Source organism: Mercenaria mercenaria, chromosome 12 (assembly GCF_021730395.1).
Source record: "Mercenaria mercenaria strain notata chromosome 12, MADL_Memer_1, whole genome shotgun sequence".
In the NCBI taxonomy this organism is placed as follows: domain Eukaryota; kingdom Metazoa; phylum Mollusca; class Bivalvia; order Venerida; family Veneridae; genus Mercenaria; species Mercenaria mercenaria.
In genome coordinates this window covers 20,221,529-20,245,134 of record NC_069372.1, presented here as the reverse complement: position 1 = coordinate 20,245,134, position 23,606 = coordinate 20,221,529, and the positions used below count along the sequence as shown (strand labels likewise).

General features: G+C 36.9%; 1 protein-coding gene across 3 annotated transcripts in view; it reads right to left on the bottom strand.

Moving 5' to 3' along the window:
• LOC128547257 (PHD finger protein 11-like) overlaps positions 1–23,606 on the bottom strand; it is a 59,089-nt gene that overhangs the window by 6,827 nt on the left and 28,656 nt on the right. For 2 of the 3 annotated variants that reach the window (XM_053519368.1, XM_053519367.1), the window contains 2 exons: positions 19,167–19,419; positions 16,987–17,129 (listed from right to left, as the gene is read on the bottom strand). In XM_053519368.1, the coding sequence (XP_053375343.1) occupies positions 16,987–17,129; positions 19,167–19,419 (396 nt within the window). Of the gene's footprint in view, positions 1–6,275; positions 6,667–16,986; positions 17,130–19,166; positions 19,420–23,606 lie in introns of those variants that run through there. The other variant, XM_053519369.1, reaches the window with a different exon arrangement.

Here is a 23,606-nt window from a genome sequence, read left to right as displayed (position 1 = left end):
TCTGAGCGGATGTCACAATGATGCTACGGACCAAGTTCAATGAAGTTCCTTAAGGCAGTTCAGGAAAAAAAGTTGTTTATACGTATTTCTATATTAGTTCTAGCAGACCCTAAAAGAGGTCAAGTGCCCCAATTTGAACTGAATAGGGAGATGGCCTCCTAAGTATGCCACACAAAGTTAAATGAATATCTAACCAGCAATTCATGTGGAAAAAAATAAAACTATTTCTATTTTCAGCTTTAACGGCACCTAAAAGGGGACAGACCCAGGCCAAAGCATTACAGTAACTTTCGATCTATTGATTCTATTTCCCATATCCCACCAAAACCCTCCTCCACCCTCAACACAAACACAACAAATGCACAAATATTAAGGGTCATCTAATATCAACAGACAAACATTTCGTGAAGCTGACTAATAATAACTTTAAAAAGCATTCAAGCACTAGTCCTACTACGGACAAAGCCATGAACTTGTGACCTTGACCTTTGACCTATTGACCCCAAAAATGTTAGGGCCATCTACTTTATAAGCCAAGTCATGCTACCAAGTTTGAGTGTTCTTGGTCAAGTAATTCTCAGTTTTTGAGCGGAGGCTGTTCGCTCTACTGACAGACAGACAAACCGACCGACCGACCGACGCGGCCGACATGTGCAAAGCAATATGACCCCACTTCTTCGAATGAGGACAAAATGAAAAATATATCAAAGTAAAAAGGAAATGATTGGGGAAGCGGGGAGGTGGGAGTGAGGTGAGGGTATGGGATACTAAGAGACCATATCAAGAACCGCAAGAAACTGAATTTTTTTAAAAAAACAAAGGGAAAGTAGATAGTTGTTGAGTTTTGGGTAACGGAACACAAAGAGACAATATCAAAAACACAAAATACTATAGTGTATCAGGGGTGGGGGTAAGTGAGGGAGTGAATAACGGGAAACTAAGAGACAATATCAAGATAAGAGAACAAATATTTTTTGGGTGTGCCTCTGGGTTTGGGAGGGTGATGAATTACTAAAAGACAATATCAAGACACACAAGAAACTGAACAAAGTTTGGGAGCGGGTTAAAGTGTGGGTTGGATGTAATGTAAGGTGGGAGTGTGGCGGAATGACAAGAAACATAAGATATTTAAACTAATTATACAGATGGTTTTGGAAAGAGAGGTTAAATGTTTGAATGTGAAGGCGGGTAGGGTGGGGTGAGGGACTGAATAATGTTGGCAGGGGGCAGATATCAGGATTCTAAGAGACAATATAAAGAAGCATGAACAACTAAAACTAAAAAGAAATTGCTTTCGGATGGGTTGGGCTGACCTGAGTGAGAACGAAGTATATCAGCATTTCTTTATTCCCCTTTCCACTTCACAGCAGATGATAATAAAATATATTCAAGAAAGACAATAGAAACAGAAGTTTGAAATCTGATTTGTATTAAAATTGCTAAACGCAAAGGGAGCATACATGTATTTTCATAACAAAAGCTCCACCAAAAGGGACCCGAAGGGTTATATCAGAGGAGGACGAAAGCAACATTTAGAGAATTTTACGGGAGGTGTGGGGGTTGCAGGGTGTGTGTGCAGTGGTGTTGGCAAAAGCCAAAGGGCAAGAAAATAAATATAAAACAAGAGCTCGTCGAACACGAAATGCCCCCCCCCCCCCACCCCTTGATTCATTCAGTAATTGCACAAGGAACAGAAATTATATGCTCACTGTAAACAAAAGTTCTACCATTCTGGTTTAATCTGACCTTGACCTTTAACCTATTAACCTAACAAGAGATTACAGAGTGATCTTGGTGCCATCTACTGAGCCATTTTTGAATGTTCCAAATTTTAAGACTAGCTCAAGGTCAAAATCAATGTCAAATTTCATTTCGGTACAAAACAATGTGTATGTGGTCCAAATTTGAAAGCTGTTGCTTGAGAAATGTAAAACAGGTCACTAGATCAATTTCAAGGTCTAAGTTCATTTTGGTAGACAGAACTATGCATGTGCTTCAACTTTGAAGGCTGTAGCTTGAGAAATGTGAAAGTAGTTAATAGGTAAAAATCAATGTCAAATTTCAATTCAGAACACAAAAATATGCATGCAGTCCAAATTTGAAGCCTGTAGCTTCAGAAATGTGGAAGTAGGTCACTATGTCAATCTCAAGATCAAAGTTCATTTCGGTATACAAAACTATGCACGTGCTTCAAATTTGAAGGCTGTAGCTTGAGAAATCTGAAAGTAGGTCACTAGGTCAGAATCAAGGTCAAATTTTATTTTGGAACACAAAACTATGCAAGTGGTCCAAATTTGAAGCCTGTACCTTCAGAAATGTGAAATTAGGTCACTAGGTCAATCTCAAGATCAAAGTTCATTTCAGTACACAAAACTATGCTTGGGGTTCAAATTTGAAGGCTGTAGCTTCAGAAATGTGAAAGTAGGTCACTAGGTCAAAAGCAAGGTCAAAGTTTTTTTCGGTACACAAACCTTTGCATGTGGTCCAAATTTGAAGGCTGTAGCTACAGAAATGTGAAAGTAGGTCACTAGATCAAGATCACGGTCAACTCACGTCAAGGTTCATCTTGCCACTCAAAACTATACATGTGGTCCAAATTTGAATGATGTAAGTTATGGACATGAAGGTTCCAAGTTTTTCCCTATGTAAGTCTATATGAAACATATGACCCCTTGGGTGGGGACATATTTGACCCTAGAGGGATAATTTGAACAAACTTGGTAGAGAACCACTAAATGATGCTACATTACAAAATATCAAAGCCATAGTCCTTGTGGTTTGGACAAGAAGATTTTCAAAGTTTTTCCCTATATAAGTCTATGTAAACCATGTGACCCCCAGGGTGGAGCCATATTTGACCCTAGGGGAATAATTTGAACAATCTTAGTAGAGGACCACTAGATGATGTCATATACAAAATATCAAAGCCCTAGGCCCTGTGGTTTTGGACAAGAGGTTTTTCAAAGTTTTTTTTCCTATATAAGTCTATATAAACCATGTGACCCCCGGGGTGGCACCATATTTGACCCCAGGGAATTAATCTGAACAATCTTGGTAGAGGACCACTAGATTTTGCTACATACCAAATATCAAAGCCCTAGACCTCAAAATCAATAGGGGTCATCTGCTGGTCATGGCCAACCTAACTATCAATTTTCCTGACACTAGGCCCAAGCGTTCTAGAGTTATTGCCTGGAAACCATTTTACTGTTCCTGGTCACTGTGACCTTGACCTTTGACATACTGACCTCAAAATCAATAGGGGTCATCTGCTGGTCATGACCAACCTCCCTATCCACTTTCGTGACCCTAGGCCTAAGCGTTCTTGAGTAATCATCCGAAAACCGTTTTACTGTTCAGGGTCACTGTGACCTTGACCTTTAACATACTGACCTCAAAATCAATAGGGGTCATCTGCTTGTCATTATAATTATTTTTGGTGGTGGTGATGTAATGTAGATTTTTGTTGCAGTATGCACATCGTCTCATCACCACCTGCCTATATTCCAACTTTAATACTTTTTCATTGTGGGTATAATTGTCTGGACAGAACACTGAATTTTTCTCTAGTAGGAGACAAATATCTACGAAAGACCCGTGGTGACATTTCAACTTCATTATTTCACGATTTCTGCTTCCTGATTTCACGATTTCCACTTCATGAATTCACGATTTCCACTTCATGAATTCACGATTTCACGAATTCACGATTTCACGAAAAAACTTCACGATTTCTTGATTTCACGATTTCAGGATTTCACGATTTCTTGATTTCACGATTTCCACTTCATGAATTCACGATTTCACGACTTCTGCTTCCTGAATTCACGATTTCACGATTTCCACTTCATGAATTCACGATTTCACGACAAAACTTCACGATTTCTTGATTTCACGATTTCCACTTCATGAATTCACGATTTCTGCTTCCTGAATTCAGGATTTCCACTTCACGAATTCACAATTTCACGATTTCCACTTCATGAATTCACGATTTCACGATTTCTGCTTCCTGAATTCACGATTTCCACTTCACGAATTCACGATTTCACGATTTCTTTTCATGAATTCACGATTTCTACTTCACGAATTCACGATTTCCACTTCACGAATTCACGATTTCACAATTTCTACTTCATGAATTTACGTTTTCACGATTTCTACTTCACGAATTCACGATTTCCACTTCACGAATTCACGATTTCACGATTTCAACTTCATGAATTCACGATTTCACCATTGTGAAATCGTGAATTCGTGAAATGGAAATCGTGAAATCGTGAATTCGTGAAGTGGAAATCGTGAAATCGAGAATTCGTGAAGTGGAAATCGTGAATTCATGAAGTGGAAATCGTGAAATCGTGAATTCATGAAGTGGAAATCGTGAATTCAGGAAGCAGAAATCGTGAAATCGTGAATTCATGAAGTGGAAATCATGAAATCAAGAAATCATGAAATCGTGAAATCAAGAAATCGTGAAGTTTTTTCTTGAAATCGTGAATTCGTGAAATCGTGAATTCATGAAGTGGAAATCGTGAATTCATGAAGTGGAAATCGTGAAATCAGGAAGCAGAAATCGTGAATTCATGAAGTGGAAATCGTGAAATCAGGAAGCAGAAATCGTGAAATAATGAAGTTGAAATGTCACCACGGGTCTTTCGTAAATATCCCTTATTTGATTGCTACCATGTAGGTCGTGAATTTTGTGGTTGCACCTGTATTTCTGCGAAAACGGCATGGCATTGTCATCCATCTGTGATTTTAATTTTCTAAAATCATGAGTAACAATGGTTTCAATGAAACGCCTAAATCCATCAGGTACTTTACTACCAATCGTGGTTTTACACAGACTCACTACCCGTAATTCTATACCAGAATATCTCAGTTCTGCTATGCCTGCAAAACTTTCTTGGAGTTTAAAAACAGCAAGGTCTTTAAACAACATCTGTTTGTTGTCAAACTTTAGGATTGCCCATTTTCCTAGTGCTGCACTTATCAGTCTGTGGAATAGCATTTGTACAATTGATGTCTGTTCAAAATGCATTAAATATCGAACCATTGTTCGCGGCTTTTCTGTAAGAAAATCTTCCATTACTTTCACTTTACAATTGTCTTTAAGAAGACTCGGAACAATGTACCAATCTTGCTCTTGATAAGTTCCTGTTGTCATATCATACTCTACTACCTGTGATATTATGAAATGCTTCTTGAGATAACCTAATAGGACCATCTTGTATTTCATGAAGTCTTCGTTATTATGACTCCAAACCTTGTTTATCAACTCATCAGATAGCTTAGCTTCTTTTTTCAGGCTACACCATAAAGGACGTATGGAAATGTCGTTCAGGCGAAATCGCTCGGGTGTGATGATACATTTGAACGCATCTACCAGAAAGCCAGGATCTAGGACGACATGCTCTGACATCGGGTTTTCGTCAAAATAGAATAATGTTCTTTCTCATGATGATATTGTAGAAAAAGTTTCACTTGTTGCTCCTCTTTCAAGGGATACTCATTATCGGCATCAATTTTCAAAACGTCCTGGAAAGTAATAACATTTTTGTACCTGTGTTGGTTTAACTTCTTTTCAAGTTGTATCCACCGACCAGGGATTTCTACAGTTTACACCAGTTCACTGCCTTTCTGTATTAGATACTGAAGAAGTTTTGGTATCTCAGTGTCAGAAGAATCGTGATTATCAACAGCAAAGTCTTCAGGTTGAATATGGTAAATCATGTCTGTGTCCTCAAAAATACTTCTTATTTGGTCGAAGTACTGTTTTGCCTCCTCGTTGCCTTGAATTTGGTCTTTATGTGTCCCGACAAGAATGACTGGATGTCCAGGTCCAACAAATGCATGAACTGATTCAATCCAAAACTTTATGAAATATTTCATATTTTCCTCTCCGCTTTCGGCGGGAAATTCATTATCAATGACAATTTTATCAAGAGGGGATGATACGTCAACAACAAGAAGATACAAAGCCTTTCTGCTGTGAAACAAAGTATGCGTGGCATAAAAAATGTACTGGCCACCAAAGTCCCAAATGTCAAAAGACAGTTCTACATCATCTTTTTCTTGTTCAACTCCACTTGAAAATGTTTTAAAATCTTCACTCGAAATAGAAGGAAGTTGTGTTGTGTTGACAACCTGTTGTTGCACATTCGAGGACACAGATCTGTCATCCGTAGGCTTTTGAGATGCTTTAGGGATTTTTACGATCTGCCTCTGCTTTAGGCGTTCGAGATGTTGTTGGAAATTGAGTTTGCAGCGATGAAAATGTATGGTCTTCTGCGTTTGTTGAAACAGCCTGATTGTTCTGTATGTTCGCTAATGCGGAACGCTGAACTCTTTCACTCAATTTCTCAGTATCAACTGAACGTGCAACTGCAGCTGTTCTACCAAAAAAGTCCTTGTGTTCATCTTCCACCAATTTCATTCGTCCACCTTTCATCTTTCTACATTTAAACCTTCTGATTTCTATGCCATTTGTCGATATAACCCCTTCACAGTTTGTACCTATCAAGCGCCGTGTTAATGATGTTTTGCCTTGAGAGAAGTTTCCTATAATATTTACTCGTATACTGCTTTCTTTCTCCATTCCAGTTCTAATGGCCTTTTTATAAAGTTACATTTTGAGGGGGTCATAGTTGAATTCGTCCGGAGCTAAATATGGTAATCATAAAATAGGAAAACTGATTACATCGCAAAAACCAATCTGAAGCCAGATAAACATACAATATGTCTGCACATAGATGTGTTTTAACAAGTGTGTACATACATATTTATTGCAAACATCTTTACCATCATTTACATCAACTTTAACTTAATTTTATGAGAACATTTTATATATCTTATACAAAAATAATGAAACTTTGGTACCACTACATGCCAGACAAAAATATATTAACTAAATAAACTTGTAACTTTTTATATAATTTCCTGTCTTTGTTTAAGTCTATTCAGTTAAAGTATTAAAATAACAAAAATAAACAAGAGGGCCAAGATGGCTCTAGGTTGCTCACATGAGTAACACACCATAACAGTGTAAACATGTTTGACCTAGTGACCTAGTTTTTGACACATCAACCCGTTTCAAACTCGTACTAGTTTTCAAGGAGATAAACATTCTGACCAAGTTTCATGAAGATTGGAGCAAAAATGTGGCCTATGGGGTGTTAACAAGATTTTTCTTCAATTGTGCCTAGTGACCTAGTCTTTTTACTAAACCTGACCAAATTTAATCCATCCGAGATTTCATAGAGACAAATATTCAGACCAATTTTCATAAAGATTAGACCAAAAATGTGACCTCTCTTGAGTGTAAAACGTTTTCTTTGATTTGATTTTTTAACCCCACATGAACCAGATTAAAATTCGCCCATTATGAAGTTTGGAGCAAACAAAGTGGCCTCTAGAGTGTAAACAAGGTTTTCTTTTGATTTGACCTAGTGACCTAGGTTTTGATCCCACGTGACCCAGATTCGAAATCATACAAGACTTTATTTTTACAAACATTCTGACCAAGCTTTATGAAGATTGAATAAAAATTGTGGCCCCTAGACTGTAAACAAGCTTTTTCTTTGATTTGACCTGGTGACCTAGTTTTTGACCCCATGTGACCCAGATAAACATTCGTCTGAGATATTTTATAGAGACAGACATTATGACTAAGTTTGATGCACATCAAATGTAAAATACAGCCCCAATGGCATACGCAACGATTTTCTTTGATATGACCAGGTAACCTAGTTTTTGATCTAAGATGACCCATATTCGGTCTTATTCTACATTTCATCAAGAAGATCATTCTGATTAAATTTCACGAATATCCAGTCAAAAATGCAGCCCCAGTTGCACACATACAGTTTTCCTTTGATTTGACCGGGTGACCTAGTTTTTGACCCCAGATGACCCATATTCAAATTTGACACAGATTTCATCGAGACAAACATTCTGACCTTTTCTCATGACTTTCAAACTTGAAATCTGGTCTCTAGAGTGTTAACAAGATTTTCCTTTGATCTGTCCTTCTGACCTAGTTTTTGATCCCACATTGTCTAGATTTAAACTTGGCCTAAAGATCAACAAGGTAAAACATTCTGACTACGTTTCATGAAGATATGATCATAAATGTGGCCTCTAGAGTGTTAGCAAGCTTTTCCTTTGATTTGACTGGGTGACCTACTTTTTGACCCCACATGACCCAGTTTCAAAATTTTGACTAGGTTTCAAGAAGATATGGTCATAAATGTAGCCTCTAGAGTGTTAACAAGTTTTTCCTTTGATTTGACCGGGTGACATGGTCTTTGACCCTACATGACCCAGATTCGAACTTGACCTAGAGGTCATCAAGGCAAATATTCTGACCAATTCCAATTAGTTTCAAACTTAAACTGTGGACTCTAGAGTGTTAATAAGATTTTTCATTGATCTACCCTACTGATCTAGTTTTTGACCCCACATGACCCAGTTTCGGATCTGACCTACAGATCATCAAGACAAACATTCTGACCAAGTTTCATAAAGATTTGATCATAACTGTGGCCTTTAGAGTGTAAGCAAGGTAAATGTTTATGGACGACGGACGCAGGACAATGACAGGTCGCAATAGCTCACCTTGAGCTACCCGCCCGCTTAGCTCAGCAGGGAGAGCGCAGATGCACGGAACACGGGGTCGCGAGTTCTATCCCTGGGCGGGCAGTATGTTCTCCGTAACGATTTGATGAAAGACATTGTGTCTGAAATCATTCGTCCTCCACCTCTGATTCATGTGGGGAAGTTGGCAGTTACTGGCGGAGAACAGGTTTGTACTGGTACAGAATCCAGGAACACTGGTTACGTTAACTGCCCACCGTTACATATCTGAAATACTGTTGAAAAATGGCGTTATACCCAAAACAAACAAACAAAATCACCTTGAGCTAAAAAGAAATCAAACTTCCAGTGCTAACGGCATTAAAAGTAAAATCACGAAAACCCATAACAGCAATTCTCAGGCCTTTAAATAATATTAAATGTATATTGCACTGGCCCTGAATCTAAGGCTTGTCAACAGCAGTGACGTCACATGGAATAAACACGTTTCTTTGGTTTCGCTAGTGTCGGAAAAAGTTGTCCCAACAGGAGCTGTCAAAATGTGCGTGAATTTCAGTTAGGTTATTTTTATCACAGCAAGTGTCTTAATCTGGGTGTTTTATAGTATTTTAAAAATACGAGTGAAATTAACTGGATTTAATGGAACCATTCCAGGTAAGATACGGTTTAAAGCACAAAAGAAAATGTATACGTTAATGTAATAACAGTCCCTTCTGCTTGGTTTAACAACACAAAGTGACGTAACCGCCTTCATACTTCTCAAGGAAAGTTTCACCATGTATCGGAATTAGGCGGAGCTTAAATTATGCCATTGTGTATTCGAGTCAAGTTGACAAGCTTGCAAATGGGTAATGAAAAAAAAATTGGGCGACTTTTATTTCGCTTTGATGTCAGATTAAAGCGTAGTGGGGAGCTCCAGAGCGAATGTTTCGCTCAAAACGCCCCCTAGCTCAATCCCTGCAACCTGCTGGATTTACTTCCCTCTTAATGAAGAAAACTTATATATGTAAGTAAGAATAAAGTTAGGGACGGGATCAGGTCTATGCCACAACCTTCAATTGCTGTTCTATATCAAGCATGTGTACTGTACACGATCATGCGGTAAATAAGATACCGAGCCAAAGCAAATAACTCTCTTCATAAAATAATGGTCAGACTTAATTGCTCTTAGACTAAGCGATTAAACATTACAGTATTCATGTAGAAACTTCAAATGAGTTAAATGTAATGCATAATTTTAAATAAGAGACTATAAATCTTCGAACAAGTGCGAGGGAATAATCTACTCTGACATCAGTTTAAATACACAGCGGACATCGATAACACTTAATTTCAGAAACAAAATACAAAATATAGATCTGGGACAATTTCGTGCTTTAATTTCAACATAAATTCCTTATCAGACACCCTTGTGAGAAGTTTGATAATTATAGAGGCAGTAGTTAAGAATATATAGTGAGTTTGAGAAGCTTGCCATAAAATTTAACCTGAATGCAACAATCAAAGTAATGGCAGGGCAAATTCAAAAGTCCTCCTTATTCTTTAAATAGTCAAGCTAAAAATGGTGATACAACAGAAATGTAAATTGCAATAAGATGCAGTCATAGGCTGCTTCCAATGTATACAAGAATTGATAAGTGACCAAACATGATATTTTCTTTTAAAATGAATTAATTTTCGTATTTTCTATTTCTTTTTAAAATTTATTCTTCTCACAAGGACCTGACATTTTTATTGGAGTTTTTTGGTAAAACTCGAGCAGATTTTTATAAAATTCAAGTACTTTTCAACATTATAAAGATTTCAATTTATTTTCAAGGGGTTTCCAAGGACTAGCATCAATTCAAGGACTTTTCAACCTTGAGTTAACTTCTCTAGGCAAACATGACAAACTTTACAGTGAGCTATAAGATGAAGTGTATTCTCACATGGAATAATTTGTTTACCAGCTTAAGAATGAAGGAAAACCAAATGATGATTATTCTGAGACAGATACTGGCTTTGACACTTGGACTTTTGAGAGACTATTATTACATCAAAATCTGATGATAACAAGTTTATTATCTCAATAACATTGATCATCACTTTTATGAGCCTGTTAAAACCAAAACAATAAGGCCTTCATGTAGTTTTTTGTCTGATATACAATGGTACTTATTGATCTTATTCATTATTTAGATGCTTGAATATTTAGCCACTTGGACTTCATACCTCGGTTAAGTAGATGCACATCTGAACTGAGGTAAAAGATACAATAAACCAGTCAAAGGTCTTGTTATTTAATAAAAAAAGTCCAATGCGGAAAGACATAAGCATATACAAAAGTCCTATTAATGTAGAATTAAACTAAAATTACAACAGGAGGTACAGTATCATGAAATTAAGGTTTTATAATTATTTTATTAATATAAAATTAAACAGAATGGGCCAGAATAATACTATGACAAGAGGGCCATGATGGCCCTATATCGCTCACCTGAGTTTAGTTACTTGCTTGAACAGTTAAAAGTTTCTACTAAATAAATACAGGCAGGTAATGTGTGTGATTTTCTCTTTTTCTGCGGGCTTAAACAGACTTGAGTGTTCAACTCAGGTACAGGACCATAGTATCCTCCAGGTATGGAAATTTCCAGAAATAAAATACAATGTCAACAAGCAAATTCGATGAATCGGTATCCCCAGCCGAATTGGTTTTGTGGTGAGGAATGGCAAAGAAATATATCCGGCAAAGGAATGTAAAAAAATATTTGGGAGTTGGGGCGGGCCGGGGGGTGGGTGGGGAGAGACTGGGTGAGGATACAAAAATTCACATGTTGATCATAAAAATTGATGAATAATAAATAATGGAAAAAAATGTTGGGGAAAGGGGTGCATGATCAGGGTGGTGGGGGTGACTGGGTGGAGGAGAGAGGTGGGGGAAGGATACAACTTTGCATGTGGATAAATGTACATGGAAGGTTTAAGGTTTAAAATAAGAAAGAATAAAAAAGCCAAGCAAATTCGATGAATTGGTATCCCCCGCCGAATGGGTTTGTGTTGAGGAATGGCAAAGAAATAGATCCGGCAAAAAGTTAAGAATGTTACTAAGAAGAAAATAAGTTCATTATATTTGAACTTAAAAGAACAGAAGTCCTTAAGAGAGCACAATCAACTTAGAAATCTGGAACGTGGGTGGTGACGGGGGGTGGGGGTTTACAACTTCACATGTTGATAGATATTCATGGAAGGTTTGAATGGAAGGTTTGAAAAATTAACAAAAGGAATGAAAAAAATAATTATTGGGGGGGGGGGGGGGGGCGGTGACTGGGTGAGGGTACAAAAATTCATATGTTGATAATAAATATTGATGGGGAAAAAAACAACAAAAAAACAAGAGGGCCATGAAGGCCCTGTATCGCTCACCTGACCTATTGACCTAAAGATCATCAAGATTAACATTCTGACCAAGTTTCATTAAGATATGGTTATGAATGTGGCCTCTAAAGTGTTAACTAGCTATTCCTTTGATTTGACCCCATGACCTAGTTTTTGACCAGACATGACCCCGACTCGAACTTGACCTAAAGATCATCAAGTTTAACATTCTGACTAAGTTTCATGAAGATACAGTCATAAATGTGGCCTCTAGAGTGTTAACAAGTTTTTCCTTTGATTTGACCTAGTGACCTAGTTTTGACACCACCTGACCCAGATTTAAACTTGACCTAAAGATCATCAAGATTAACACTCTGACCAAGTTTCATTAAGATATGGTCATAAATGTGGCCTCTAAAATGTTAACTAGCTTTCCCTTTGATTTAACCCGGTGACCTAGTTTTTGACCCGACATGACCCAGATTCAAACTTATCCTAAAGATTATCAAGTTTAACATTCTGACTAAGTTTCATGAAGATACAGTCATAAATATGGCCTCTACAGTGTTAACAAGCTTTTCCTTTGATTTGACCTGGTGACCTAGTTTCTGACCCCACCTAACCCAGATTTTAATTTGAGCTATAGATCATCAAGATTAACATTTTGACCAAGTTTCATTAAGATATGGTCATAAAAGTGACCTCTGCAGTGTAAACTAACTTTTCCTTTGATTTGACCTGGTGACCTAGTTTTTGATCCTACATGACCCAGATTCAAACTGGATTTTAAGATTATCAATATTAACATTCTGACCAAGTTTCATGAAGATACAGTCATAAATATGGCCTCTACAGTGTTAACAAGCTTTTTCTTTGGTTTGACCTGGTGACCTAGTTTTTAACCCCAGATGATCCAATATCAATCTCTTCCAAGATTTTATTGAGGGTAACATTCTGACCAAGTTTCATTAAGATTGGGCCAAAATTGTGACCTCTAGAGTGTCAACAAGCTTTTCCTTTGATTTGACCTGGTGACCTAGTTTTTGATTTCAGATGACCCAATATTAAACTCGTCCAAGACTTTATTAAGGGTAACATTCTGACCAAGTTTCATTAAGATTGGGCCAAAAATGTGAACTCTAGAGTGTTAACAAGGTTTTATTTTGATTTGACCTGGTGACCTAGTTTTTGACCCCAGATGACCCGATATCGAACTTGTCCAAGATTTTATTCAGGGTAACATTCTGACCAAGTTTCATTAAGATTAAACCAAAATTGTGACCTCCAGAGTGTTAACAAGCTTTTCCTTTGATTTGACCTGATGACCTATTTTTTGATCCCAGATGACCCAATATCGAACTCGTCCAAGATTTTATTGACCAAGTTTCATTAAGTTTGGGCCAAAATTGTGACCTCTAGAGTGTTAACAGTCAAATTGTTGACGCCGACGGACGACGGACACAGGGCGATCACAAAAGCTCACCTTGAGCACTTTGTGCACAGGTGAGCTAAAATTGTTGACAGGCGGGGGTGGGGGGAGGGGGTTGGGGGTGCAGGATCGGGGTGGTGGGAGTGACTTGGTGGAGGAGCGTGGTGTGGGGAGGGTACAACTTTGCGTGTTGATAAATATTCATGGAAGGTTTAAGATTTAAAGAAAAAATAAACAAAAAAATAAAAAAATAATTGTGAGGTGGAGAGTGGGAGGGTGTGTGACCAGGGTGGTGGGGTGACTGGGTTTGGGTACACAACATCACATGTTGATAATAAATGTTCATGGAAAAAAATGAAAGAAGTTTAATGAAATTCTACCAATTGGTTAGTTTGTTATGTACAAATATGTGGATTTTTTTAACAATTAAAGGGCAATAACTCTGAAGTTACTAAAGAGATCCTGACGAAATTGACTGTGCACTACCACATTATAGTGATCTAAATTCAGTTTAAGTTTCATAGTTCTAGGTCAAATAAGTCACAAGTTATGAAGTAGAAATTGCCATATATATAGTACCCTATATAGTTAACACTAGAAACTACTAAGGGCCATAACTCTAGTGTTACTAGAGCAATCTGACTGAAACTTTACAGGCCGCATTTCCCTATAGTGGTGAACACGTACATGAAGTTTTATTTAAATAATCCAAACAACATCCTAGATATGGCTCCGGACGGACGGAAAGACGGACGGAAGGACGGACGAACGACGCCAAAACTATATCCCTCCACCTTGGACGGGGGATAAAAATTGTTGCGGGGGACGAGGAGGGGGTTTGACCCGGTTGGTGGAGATGACAACTTCACATGTTGATAATGAACTTTTCCTATATTAGTCAATGTAAAACAAGGGACCCCGGGCGTGACATATATTGACCCCAGGGTCATGATTTGAAATATCTTGGTAGAGAACCACTAAAGCATGCCACATACTAAATATCTAAGCTCTGGGCCTTATGGTTTAAGACAAGAATTTTTTAAAGGTTTTTCCCTATACAAGTCTATTTAAACCATGTGCCCCCTCCCCGGGTGGGGCCAGTTTTAACCCGAGGGGATAATTTGGGCAATCTTGGTAAAGGACTACTACACAATGCTACAGCTCTAGGCCCTGTGGTTTTGTACAAGAAGATTTTCAAAATTTTCCCTATATAAGTCTATATAAACCATGTGCCCATATCTGACCCTAGGGGGATAATTTGAAAAATCTTGGTAGAGGACCATTAGATGATGCTACGTACCAAATATCAAAGCCCTAGGCCATGTGGTTTTGGACAAGAAGATTTTCAAAGAATTTCCCTATATAAGTCTATATAAACCATGTGACCCCCAGGGCGGGTCCATATTTGACCCTAGGGGGATAATTTGAAAAACCTCTAGATGATGCTACATACCAAATATTAAAGCCCTAGGCCCTGTGGTTTTGGACATGAAGATTTTCAGTGTTTTTCCCTATATAAGTCTATATAAACCATATGACCCCCAAGGCGGGGCTATATTTAACCCTAGTAATATAATTTGAACAGTCTTCGTAGAGGCCCACTAGATGATGCTACATACCAAATATCAAAGCCCTAGGCCCTGCGGTTTTAGAAAAGAGATTTTCAAAGTTTTTCTCTACGTAAGTCTATATAGAATATGTGAACCTAGGGAAATAATTTGAACAATCTTGGTAGAGGACCACTAGATGATGCTACATACCAAATATCAAAGCCCTAGAACCTGTGGTTTTGGACAAGAAGACCTTAAAAGTTTTTCCTTTCAGTTGCCATGGCAACCAGATTTCTGTATGGAATTCAATTATTTAAACATTTCTAAAGAAGACACCCAAGAATCATCCCTGTGAAGTTTCATCAAAATTAGCCTGGTGGTTTAGGAGATGTTTAAAGGAAAATGTGGACGGACGGACGGACGTACGACGGACATTTAAATAATCATATAAAGACCACTTCACCACGTAAACAATGGAAACTAGAAGATGCGTTTTTGTAGAAAAGCGCATGTCTCCCCTAATGCAAAGTAGTAATAGGCAAGAAGTCAATAGGGGACAGGAGCGAAAGTCAAAGAGACACTGATGGTTGGCTGCAACAGGGATCATCTACTCCGCATGTCCAATCATCCCAAGAAGTTTCAACATTTTGGGTCTAGTGGTTCTCAAGTTATTGATTGGGAACAGTTTTCCATGTTCTGGACCCTGTGACCTTGACCTTTGATCGAGTGAACCCAAAATCAGTAGGGTCATCTACTCTGCAATCATCCTATAAAGTTTCAACATTCTGGGTCAAGTGGTTCTAAAGTTATTGATGGGAAAGAGTTTCCATGTTCTGGCCCCTGTGACCTTGACCTTTGCTCAAGTGACCCCAAAAACGACAAGGGTCATCTACTCTGTAAGTACTATCATCCTATGAAGTTTGAAGGTTCTGGGTCAAATGGTTCTCAAGTTATTGATCGGAAACCTTTTTCCATGTTCTGGTCCTTGTGACCTTGACCATTGATGGAGTGATCCCAAAAACCATAAGGATCATCTACTCTGTAAGTTCTATCACCCTATGAAGTCTGAAGGTTCTAGGTCAAATGGTTTTCAAGTTACTGATCGGAAATGGACTTCCATGTTCTGGCCCCTGTGACTTTGACCTTTAATAGAGTGACCCCAAAATCAATAGGGGTCATCTACTATGCATGTCCAATCATCCTATAAAGTTTCAACATCCTGCATCAAGTAGTTCTAAAGTTATTGATCAGAAATCGTTTTCCATGTTCAGGCTCCTGTTATCTTGACCTTTACAGAGTGACTCCAAAATCAATAGGCGTCATCTACTCTGCATATCCAATCATCATATGAAGTTTCAACATTCTGGGTCAGGTGGTTCTCAAGTTATTGTTCAGGCTCCTGTGACCTTGACCTTTGATGGAGTGACCCCAAAAACAACAGAGGTTGTCTACTCCATAAGCCCTGCCATCCTATGAAGTTTGAAGATTCTAAGTCAAATGGTTCTCCAGTTTTTGATCGGAAATAAAGTGTGACGGACGGACGGAAGGACGGACGGACAGGGCAAAAAAATTCTCCCCCAGTGGTAGGGGGAGACATAAATATATCTACAACAACCAACTACCAATGTATGGAGTAATTCTTAACTTCAATATGCTATTTTTGTACTCCACATGCACAGTCTATTCCATTGAAAAAAAGAGGGATGCTATCAGTTTTTTAATTATTGTTTACTTTAACTTAATAATACAGCAACTGACTAACAACATATGTTAACATAATCGTAATCAACCAAAAAAAATAAAATCAGTTTTCTAACATAATCGCAATCAACCAAACAAAAATAAAATCAGTTTTCTTTCTAAAACCAATATCACATAAATACCAATTAAAGAAACATTTTAGCTATTTCTATATTTGTTTCACAAGAAAATAATTACAGCTATCTTCGTACACTCTGTATCTATCTCACAGTAATACATGCCAATCCTGAGTGATTCTTATTTTTGTTTGGTTTATAGAAATTAAAGCATTAAAATCAGACAATAACAAGGTACCTTCAGCAATATTTCTAATCAAATGACCATTCTCCAACATTTCTGACCCACTATTACTTGTGTTGAAATCGTCAGTGTCATCACCACCAGAATCATGGCCAGATGTTGCTGTCATAAAACTGTCATCATTCCCATTTTCCTTCCTGGTAAATAAACTTAAAATTACTAGAAAAACAACTAACCATATATATAGATGCTTATGCAGTGCTTTCATTTTAAAAAGGTTACTAAACAAAAGGAGGCTAGTTCGATCTCCTGGCAAGGCAAATATGTCTCAGTGACAGTATGAAGAATGACAACACACCAACTTATTCCTCTGTCATCTCTAGCACCACTTATGTCGAAAAGAACTTCAATCACTTCTGGAGAAGAAGTCAGTACCATGGGACTGAACCAAGGAACACAGTCAAAGTTAACTGACTGTGGCCAACTAACTGCAATATTGCTGATAAAATGGGATAACAACTGTGTGACACTAACGAATGACGGCCCTAGATCACAAATCTGAGTTTCAAACTGGGAAGAAAAATTTTGATAGAGGGTCATGCAATCATTGTGGTTTCTAACAGGCAAAGCAAGTTAAGTGACAATGACATTTAAAGATTTTTCTGTTTTTCATGTTGTTCATAAATTTAAAGAATGTGAACATTTTTGAAAAAAGGTCTCCAAAGTAACATTTCTGTGAAATTATTTCAAAATCGAACCAGCAATTAAGGAGAACATATCATTTGAAGATATTTCTACTTTAATGTCCCTCAGCTTTGCTTTTTGAACTGTCCTTGTAGAGGGTTCTCCAAGAAACATTTCTGCAAAATTAGATCAAAATCAGACCAGGGGTTAAAGGGGTTAAGGACATGTTGATTGAAGCTTTTTTTCTATTTTTAGCTCTATTTTTAGCTCTGGTGGCCAATCTCAGTAATACTGTTAGATAGTCAATCAATAAGACTTGTCTTAAATTATTTTAAAACCAAGCAAGAAGTTTCTAACAAGAAGATTCCTCAAGTGTCAACTACAGCCATGTCAGTGTTTTTCATGGTGTTTTTTCACAGTTCAGTTTGATAATGTGTGTTTTATGGCAATTCATGCCCTAAATAATGTAGTCAATAAATGTGTAAGCTTTCAGCTCAATGGTTCAAGCAGTTTTAAAGTTATATAAAGATGATTCAAATGAATTTGTCCCCTGTGCACCAAAACAATGTGACATTTTATACGATGGCTTGTTTTCAAGTTGTTATAATTATAGCTTTTATTTTTTAATTAACTTAAACTGTGCACATACATGACCTCCCATTCTGACCAATATTTCACATCATGTAATGGAAACCATTTCAAAAAAAAATAATATTGAACACAACAGTTTCATTATTGTATTACTTTTCTAAAGTCCTAATGTTTTTCTAAGACCTTCAACCTCACATGAATTTTCTCAGAATCGTGATGCACATGTATAGACCTTAAAATATCTTCTGTGCACCGTTTACGTTGTTAGTTGTCAGATTTCTTTTAATAATTAAATAAAATTGGACAATTTAAAATTCATTGTTTGCATTATTACGAATGGGCCAATGTTCAAGTTAAAAAGTTGAAACATCAATTTTATTGTTTTTTAAGCCCTAGTGTTTACCTACTTGTGTCAATGTTTACTAGTAAATGTTATGTACTTGTGTGAGCATATTCAAGAAATATATCATTTGCTGCAATTTGTCCCCTGTAAAACTTTTCAGAAACACTAATTTTATTATATCATTTCACCATTTGTTAAATTTTATCATTTTCATACCTTGTATGAAGATAAACTATGTCACAACAATGTGTACGTTATGCTTTAAAACACTTTTTTTCATTAAAAGCTTTGCATGTTGTGGAAGAGCATAACTGTTCCATAGGATATGTCTTAAGTTGATGACTAATAATCTTTTTAAGAATAGAAAACTAATAATGAATTAATATATTGTTTTTATGGTAGGTTTTCCTTAAATGTAAACTATTTAACCTGCTAGCTGTTTTATTACGCACATTATCATGACTGAATCAACACTGGCAGTGCAGACGCTACGGGAAACAGTTCAATTCCATTCATCCAAATTTCCTAACAAGAACAATTACTCTAGGGATACTATGAACATGATTTTTATATTCTCTAAGCTGATATTTGTTTTCAAGGATATGATTTTACTTACGTATCTAATGTACTGTTCTTTCTCTGAAAAATGTTCAACTGTGTTTCAGACAGTACCTCTTTTGTCGTCATACCAGGACTTGATATTCCTGACTCGCCCTCCTCTTTCTTTGCTAGTTTATCCTTTAGCTGTGAGAAGGAAACTTTTGGTACCTTGGCAGGTGGCTCGTTGTCTGTATCACTGTTGTCCTTCTCCTCATCTTGGGAATCTCCACCTTCATCACTAGACCCATTCTTACCCACAATGCCATAAGCTATAAAACAATCATAACCAGTCTTAACAACTATCTGGACAAGTTGCAAGTCTATTAACAGAGAGAGGTACTAAGAGTAAGTCTGCGAGAGAAAAAATATATGAATTTTTATTAAGATAATGCACAGGCTTTTGACAAAAAAGTAACAATTCTGAAAAAAAAAGAAAAATTCCAGTGACACCATGCAAAAACAGAGATACTGAAACAACTGAGCATTTTATATTGCCGTCAAAATTTGACCCAGTATAAGACTTTCTGTTTCCAATAACAAGAATAAATGGTATTTAGTCCTACATTTCTTTAACCCTTTATCTTTTCTTTTCATAGGTCCACAATACAATTTGGAGACAATTATGAATGCATATTCTACTGATAATATTAAGCTTGTCATAGGTCCTTCTTAATATTATCTCATGAATATTGAATGAGATTTCCCGAACGAGGCTTAGATGGGTCAGTTGTAAACATTACACTGATTACTGATAAGCAGAATGGCAGCTTCATATAGTGATCGTGATACTAGTTAGATTCCTGATATAGCATTTTCTTTTGTTGAAGATTATATAAGAACCAACAAGTTTTCTTCAGGTCAGAAGTCAATTAACAAAGGATGCAAATATTATAGTGAAAGTTACTGTTTAAAAGGTAAGAACAAATTTCTATTTTCGTTTTGTTGATGCTAGCTAGTATACCTGTATAAGCCTGAATCATCAATACACATCCTATTTCTAAACAAACTGTCACTAATTGGTCAACTCATACAGCTGTAAAAGTGACCAGCCAATAGTTCTGATTATATGTCCTGATCCCATACACTGATAATTAGTGCCAGAAAATTGTACTTTTATTGCTAATTGGATAACACTGTAACCATGAAAAAAGAACCATTCTGTACCATATTATTTCTAATATTACTTCAGTGGCACAAACACAGACTGGCTGCAAGATTACAGGGAGATGCCACAAGTCACAGCGAAAGTCAGAGGAACCCTACAGAATTCAAGTAATAAATTTAATAAATAGAATTATTAAAAGTATATCGCTGAAATATTTGTCAAAAATAAACTCTATTGTATAGTAAGACTCATGCATAGAAAATATAAATATACACGTAAAAGTCTTTATTTATTTTAGATAGAGTTTTTGGTTGGGAGCTGTGGCCCTGCTGTTCATGGCGCTAAATGTGACTTGCAATAGATGTGAATGCATGCTGCGGGCATATCACAGGACTGCTAGCTGTACCAGATTGCCAACATAAAAATGCGCGGCATTAAAGCTTTACCAGAGGATACTGCAAAGACGTCTATGCCACAAACTTTTCACATTCCTCGAGGAAAGAAAATTGCAGGTAAAGCAATGCAAGACATTGAAGTGAGAGAGTATTCAAAGATCAAAGAGCCAGGTTCAAGCAACGAAGAGGTAAAAACTATCAGATCTACTTTTTATAATGCTATTCGCGGGGAACCTACAAACTGGGCTGAGAAAAGTGCAACTCTAGCAGCAGCAGATCCTCATTTGCTGGTTTTACCTACCTTCAACCGGACAACCAAAACTGTCTTATAAACCAAATTTGGACAAGTGCTTCATGGGTCAGTGCTAAGCTACCAGCAAAAATGCGATAATGACTTCATTATAAATGTAGTAGATGGTGTGTGTTTCCCTAAATTTCCTGTTGGTAATTTTATGCAAAATAATGATGTTGCCAATCTAGATCAAGAACAATATATCAAATTAAAAGGACTAGAGTTGAGCTATGGAGACATAAATAAAACCGAGGAAAAGACACGGTTACAAAGCCAAAGCCTCTTTGGTTTAGAATTCGAGAACACCGAATAACAGCTTCCAATATTGGTCGAGTATATACTACTGTTTGCAGATCAAACTGCCCTTTCTCCTCTTTTTAAATCGATAGACTTTTACCTTTACGTCATAAAACCAGCGATACCGAAGCTATTTTTGGATCTCGTCTACACAGGTAACTCCGCCCTTCAAGTATTTTTTCCGATACGCGTAAACTGAATGAACTTGTTTACATTGGTTTCATGACTGAGAATTTTACGATAAAATGCTGATTTAAATACTGTTGGAACGGGTGTTTAAACCGGAATTGACAGATGTATTTAAGATTTAAACGAAGCTTCCATAATGCACACTACATCTAGGATGTGAAAAAAGACACTTCTTATACATTACAGGCATTTTTCTGCCTAAAATTCAGTACCTTTCTTTTAAATAATGTATCTCGTGTTAGCTTTCACAAGTTTAAACACGACTGACTGTGAACGAGTTCAATGTTCGGTTCGCTCATCATTGATTAAAGGGCATAAGTTCGATTCCCGGAAACGACCATGCCTCTTCAGTTGAAAAAAGTTGGTAATTTCTTATGGAATATGTGAGTCTTACTAATTTGGTGCGATCCCAGGAAACAGTCACAAGTTCTTTTCTCCACTCGAAAGAAAATGTCATGACTGCCGATTGGGTTTAAATGCTGAATTTGTTGCGAATATGATATAAATTCAAATATGACTTACATGTACAAAAAGGGGGATTCAATTCCTCATTAATTTATGTGAAAATTATCTTAATTCCCCAAATACACATACATTGCGTGCAAGCGATAAAACTTTACATAACCATGATGACGTTGTACTTTGATTTATCCTCAGTTATTTTGATCCTTTTAGATTGACCGTCACAAATATAAAACAAACTATTAAACTTCGAATTATTTTGACTTAGGCGGGTCTATAACTGGTTCAAAAGACCAAAAATTACCGCAACACTGAATATAGGGAGTATTCGTTCCTGTTATCCTGTTATGTCCATATCTGTATTCTTCTTTTTCGTGTTAAGTAGTTTTTTATTGTTGCCCTCATGTTTGTGTATAATGAATGTATTTATCTCATGTTTTTGTATATTTATACGAACTGAGAGTTATATAAATTTAAATAAACTTTTAAACTTTGGTTCTTTCCGCGAACGAAGACAAGGCTTATCAACTGCCTATTTGCAGATAACTGAGATAGTGTTTAAACGAATTCAAATAAATAGTAGATAAATGCACATACACGTAAACCCCAATAAAACATGGCAAGAAATGTGACCCTGCAAATATTATTTTGATTCATAGTGGAAGACACCTTATACTTGTACACAAATGGTCTATTATCTGTCCGTCCGGAGTCGTATCCCAAACCTGGTTTAATGGATGTCAATAACACATGCTAGAAATGTTAAAAGCCGTAGGGGAATGCGGTTTCAGATAGATTCCTCCAGGAAAGCGAGATGTACGGCCCTTTGTGCATTTAAATATATAACATGAAAGGCGCTTGTCTTTCTGTCTGTGTAAAGTAAGTATTACTGTAAACACCTGAATGATATTGATTGTAACTTAAAAGATTTATTGAAATTGCATCGTATATTTCTTAATATATATAAAATGCTAAATTCCCCGTGTCTCAACTTTCTGTAGCCTTACAACAGGTGCCCTGCATATTTGGTAAATGTCAAAGTCAAATTTCAAGAATGTTTCTCTTTTCATTCATCTGGAACGTGTGCTGCGGTTGATCTTAAAACAATGAATTTGCTGGTTCAAAGAAAATCTTTTAGAAGAAAGGAGTCGAACTTATTACTTCCTTAGAACCTTACTTGTTGAAGTTAACTTAAAGATAAAAAAATCAATTATCCGTACTTTCTGTAAAGTCACCCCCACCCCCACCCCTGAAGTCCCGAAAAATTACGTGTAAAAGACAAAGTTCTTTTATTTGAAAATATTGTGATTTATCAAATTCATTCGGTTAACAAAATATCATGCCTTATCGATGGTCTGTAAGACAGATTTCTACATCTGTCAAACTTTGAAATATTTGTGAACATCAACTCGAGAAACTCACTGTAGCGTCGCTAACCTAGTGGTAGAGCATCCGCTTCGAGTGTGAGAGGTCGTGAGTTCGATCACCGGCCGCGTCGTACGAAAGCCGAGAAAAATGGTACCATGGCGCTCGAAATTTAAAGGAAAACTGTAATCTTCTCTCATACCCTCATGGCGATGGATTCAACAGGATTGAGGTGTTGTCAGCCGATTAATATAAATTGTAGAACTTGTTCACTAAAGGAATGAATGTCATTTTTTTTTTTTGTTTTACACACTTGTAAAACCCGAAATCGAAGTACACATATTCGTTATC